The following is a 3,958-nucleotide window of genomic DNA, read 5'->3' on the forward strand; positions in this document are numbered from 1 at the left end:
CAGCCTCCCAAGTAGCTGGGACCACAGGCGCCCGCCACAACGCCCGGCTATTTTTTGGTTGCAGCCGTCATTGTTGTTTGGCGGTCCCGGGCTGGATTCCAACCCGCCACCTTAGTTGTATGTGGCTGGCGCCTTAGCCACTTGAGCCACTAATTCATTTCAAAACACCGTGCTTTGTTAAACACAGGGACCCTCCTTCTTCCTCAGTTGTCCTCTAAACCTGCAAGCTCCTGGCTAGTGCTTCCTTCTTTATGGTGTTTAATTCTTTGTCATGAGAACAATGTCTAAGCATAAATTGTCTTGCCCCTGGAGAAATGGCAAGGTTAAACATGAGGGGACACAGGGTAATCTTCAGGGTGGAAACTGTTGTCTACACAGGCAGGAGGCAGGCCAGGAGCTCCCAGAGGTAGGGGAAAAGTTTCCGTGAGGTTAACACCCTACTTCCATTGACTGAACTTTTTAACTCTGATCTGAACCACACTAAAGAATGTCAGCTGTGGGGCTTCTGTAGGCAAAGGAAGAACAGTGGAGTTGGGTAAAGTGGGACTGTGTGGCCAACCCCTTATTATAGAAGGAAGTTATGGATAAATCTACACTATCACAGACCCTCATCAGTGAGCACTAACTGGAGAGCTGTTACAAATAACTCACACAATTGTCCATTCAAGACAACAAACTTCAGACTCTGCTAACAAAAAAAATCAGGAAGAGACTTCAGGGGTGTTTTCTCAGAGCAACAGTAGTGGTTCCTGGAGTACAGGGGCGCATGGCTTGTATCTTATCTCCTATCTCCATTCCTTTCCAGTGAGGAAGAGGAGGCTGGCGGACCTGACTGGGCCCATCATTCCCAAGTGCCGGAGTGGCGTCTAGTGTGTGGAGGGGAAGACCATGCCTTTGAACTGGATATGTTCTACTGACAACTTGTGCTCTGCAGTGGAAACCAGAAGGCAAAATGCCAGCACAAAACCTTTTTGTGGTTCAGTTCTTCATGCACTAAGGTTTTAGGTTAACTAGTGGTTGTAGTTGAAAATTTTATAAAATATGGTTAATGTGAAGTTTTTCTTTAGTCACAGTTCAGTCTGGTTATTATTTAAAAACTGGTAAGTCCTCAAACTGGCAGATCATGCTGAAGATGACTTAAGTAGCAGTGACTTAAACCCAGGAGCCCAGTTTCAGTGGCCTTGCTTTGTGGTGTTTCAGGTGCATTTAAAATATGTAACATATAAATAAGCAGTATACTTTCCCACATAATTCAGAAGTATAAAATACTTTATTACAGATTTGATCTTAGCTATTTAGCAAACAGAAAGAATAACCATTCTTTATTAACCCTCCTTTAAAATTTAAAAACTTGAAAATTAAAGTTCCCAAATTGATTACTGGATCAAGAACACAATTTTCCTCTCAAGAAAGACAGACAGACTGAAGCCACAGAGCTCTGCCAGGAATCAAAGAACACAAGATTCCTTCTGCTAGATATGAGAAAATGACAGAAAAAGCCAAAGATGATATTTCAAGCTTCAAAAGCCATCCTTTCCTTACCAATCCCGGGCAACAAAAGTGTCCCTGAGTGTTAAGAACTTCTGGGATTTATTTACAATTTAATACTGGAGTCAGACAGCTTTTTCCTATTGAATGCCAGCCTTACACTGGATGTGAAAACCTATGGCCAAATACTTGAAAACACCTTTCTACACTGCACAGTGGGCACATGGCTTATGTCAGGTGGACAGCAGGAGATAAATCTCAGTCCATCATAGCTATGGAATTTAGCATGACCAAGCATGTCTTCAGCTACCTGTCTCATCACTTATTAGACAAATCACCATCGATCTTAGGGCTGTAAATTCAGTCTCTGTGGGACAATGGTGAAGAAAATCCAGATGTTAAAGAATTAGGAAATCCTAGCCAAACCACCCCAGGATGATTATTCTGAAAATGTGATTTTGAGATTTCCTTTATAACATCATATGTATCTCTTGGAATCTAGCAAAAAGCCACAGTGCCCTTGTGCCTTTTAATATACCATAGTGCCAGTTAAACCAGTGTTTCTGTTTGTTGCTTTGAGGAATTACAGCAAATCTTATGATAAAGGACAAGGCCAAAGAGCTGCAGAGCACTGAGCAGAGAGGCTTGTGATGAAAAAGGAAAAGTCCTACACACTGAACCACAGTGACATGGACAGTACAGGGGAACTAGAGGAGCCAGGGCCTCACCACTGTAGAAGAGTGTCTACTGAGGCTGCAGAGGGGCCCGGGAGTGGCACCATGCTGCAGGGATGACCATCCCCACTCAGCTTCTCTTTGAAACACAACTGCAGCTGCATTCTGCATCACTGGAAACTGCAATGTAATAATAAATTTGTTGGTCTATGTATGGCTTTGTATGTGTTTCTCAGGACCTGTGACACTTGCCAAAAGGCTGGGCAGCCGCCGTGGCAATGCTGAATGACCTCACTAAGAATGTGTCTTCTTATATCCCAGATGATCTAAAAATGCTACCCCAAATGTCAGTATCATTGAGCTTATTTGAATCTCACAAAGAGAAAAATTAAAAGCTAGAGTGAGTGTTAGGGAAAGCAGGGCTATTAGGGGAAATCTCTCATAGAAACCAAATCAATAAAAAATGAAGAGGAGCCACATCTTTAAGGCTATCCCCATCAATAAGCTGCTGATCTAGACCAGGGGTTGGCCAACTTTCCTGTAAAGGGCCACATAGTAACTACTTCAGATTTTGCAGGCCACATGGTCTCTGTTCCAAGTACTCAATTCAGCCATAGATCCTATGTAAAGGAATGGGGATGGCTGTTCCAATAAACTGTACAGCTGATCCTGAAACAATATAGGTTTCAACTATGTGGGTCCATTTATCTGTGGATTTTTCAACTGAACAGATTGAAAATACAGTATTTGCAGGATGTAAAACCTGGGTATTCTGATGGCTGACTTTTTGCATATTCAAGTTCCGAAAGCCGACTGTGGGCAGTACAGGGGTCTACTAGGATTTTGGTATACAATACTCGGGCATCCTGGAACCATCCCCTATGCATACCAAGGGATGACTCCTATCTACAAAGCAGAAGGCAGGCCAAATGCCACAGCTGGCAGATCTGTCAGGCTGTCAGAGAAGAGACAGAGGTAGGGGTGAAGGGTGACTGAGGTGGCCTGGTTTACAAGTGCACTCCAGGGCCACAGCTTTCACATGTATGCCACCAGGAAAGACAGGTTTGCTGATAAGGACTACTAACAGCTTGCTGCATGGCAGAGAAAGGGCTGTCCTGGTCACTAGGCCGAAGGTTTTATGCCCATATCCTTTCTGTGGCCCCATACAGCTTACGTTTTTCTGTGCTCTAGCACCTTCTTAATCAGAATGCTTCAGGTAAGTGATCATCATCTGACTCCCTCTCCCTTCCCTCTGTGTAGTGCAGGTCGTCGATATGGTCACCACTATGCTACGGTGGTGGCTCAGGCCAGCATGAAAGTTCTGATCTCTTTGTTCTGCAGCCTTGATGTTTTTCTAAACGTAGTCACCACAAATCTACTTTTATTGAAGGCGTGAGGAAGGCTGAATGTGCTGCTCATACAAGCCATGGCCCATCCTCACTAACAGGGCCCTGGCTCTGGGCTCACAGGGAGGCACAGCTGCTGGGAGAGCTCTGTAGGTATGCGTGCCCGTCGGGCGGTACATTCACATTCCTCTTTAAAGCTGTCCTGGGGAAGTCCTGAAGCCTTTATGCTCCCTTTGTCTTGACATGTGACACAGCAGGCTGTGAATCCTCGTTCTTGACAGGCAGGGCACGTCAAAACGAGTTGGCGGCATTGGGGAGTTGAGCAGAGATTGTACTGGTCCCACTGGGTTCCACAGTATGAACATTCTGGGGAAGAAAGAAGCTCTTGTAATAAACACACACACATACACAGAGGCACTTTTCTAGTTCTTAAATACAATTCTTAGGCAA

General features: G+C 44.5%; 2 protein-coding genes across 4 annotated transcripts in view; one reads left to right on the forward strand and one right to left on the reverse strand.

Moving 5' to 3' along the window:
* Nucleotides 1–994, forward strand: part of TMOD1 (tropomodulin 1) — a 64,340-nt gene extending 63,346 nt beyond the window's left edge. Inside the window, exon 9 of the mRNA XM_003785154.3 lies at nucleotides 806–994. Within this exon, the coding sequence (XP_003785202.1) occupies nucleotides 806–870 (65 nt within the window). The 3' untranslated portion in view covers nucleotides 871–994. The remainder of the gene's footprint in view (nucleotides 1–805) is intronic.
* Nucleotides 995–1,755: 761 nt separating this feature from the next.
* TSTD2 (thiosulfate sulfurtransferase like domain containing 2) overlaps nucleotides 1,756–3,958 on the reverse strand; it is a 33,015-nt gene continuing 30,812 nt past the window's right edge. For all 3 annotated transcript variants that reach the window (XM_023510503.1, XM_003785155.3, XM_023510502.1), the window contains one exon: nucleotides 1,756–3,874. In XM_023510503.1, coding sequence (XP_023366271.1) covers nucleotides 3,603–3,874 — 272 coding nt within the window. In that variant the 3' untranslated portion in view covers nucleotides 1,756–3,602. The remainder of the gene's footprint in view (nucleotides 3,875–3,958) is intronic.

This window comes from Otolemur garnettii, unplaced genomic scaffold (assembly GCF_000181295.1).
Source record: "Otolemur garnettii isolate 467f Iridium unplaced genomic scaffold, OtoGar3 scaffold00014, whole genome shotgun sequence".
Lineage (NCBI taxonomy): Eukaryota > Metazoa > Chordata > Mammalia > Primates > Galagidae > Otolemur > Otolemur garnettii.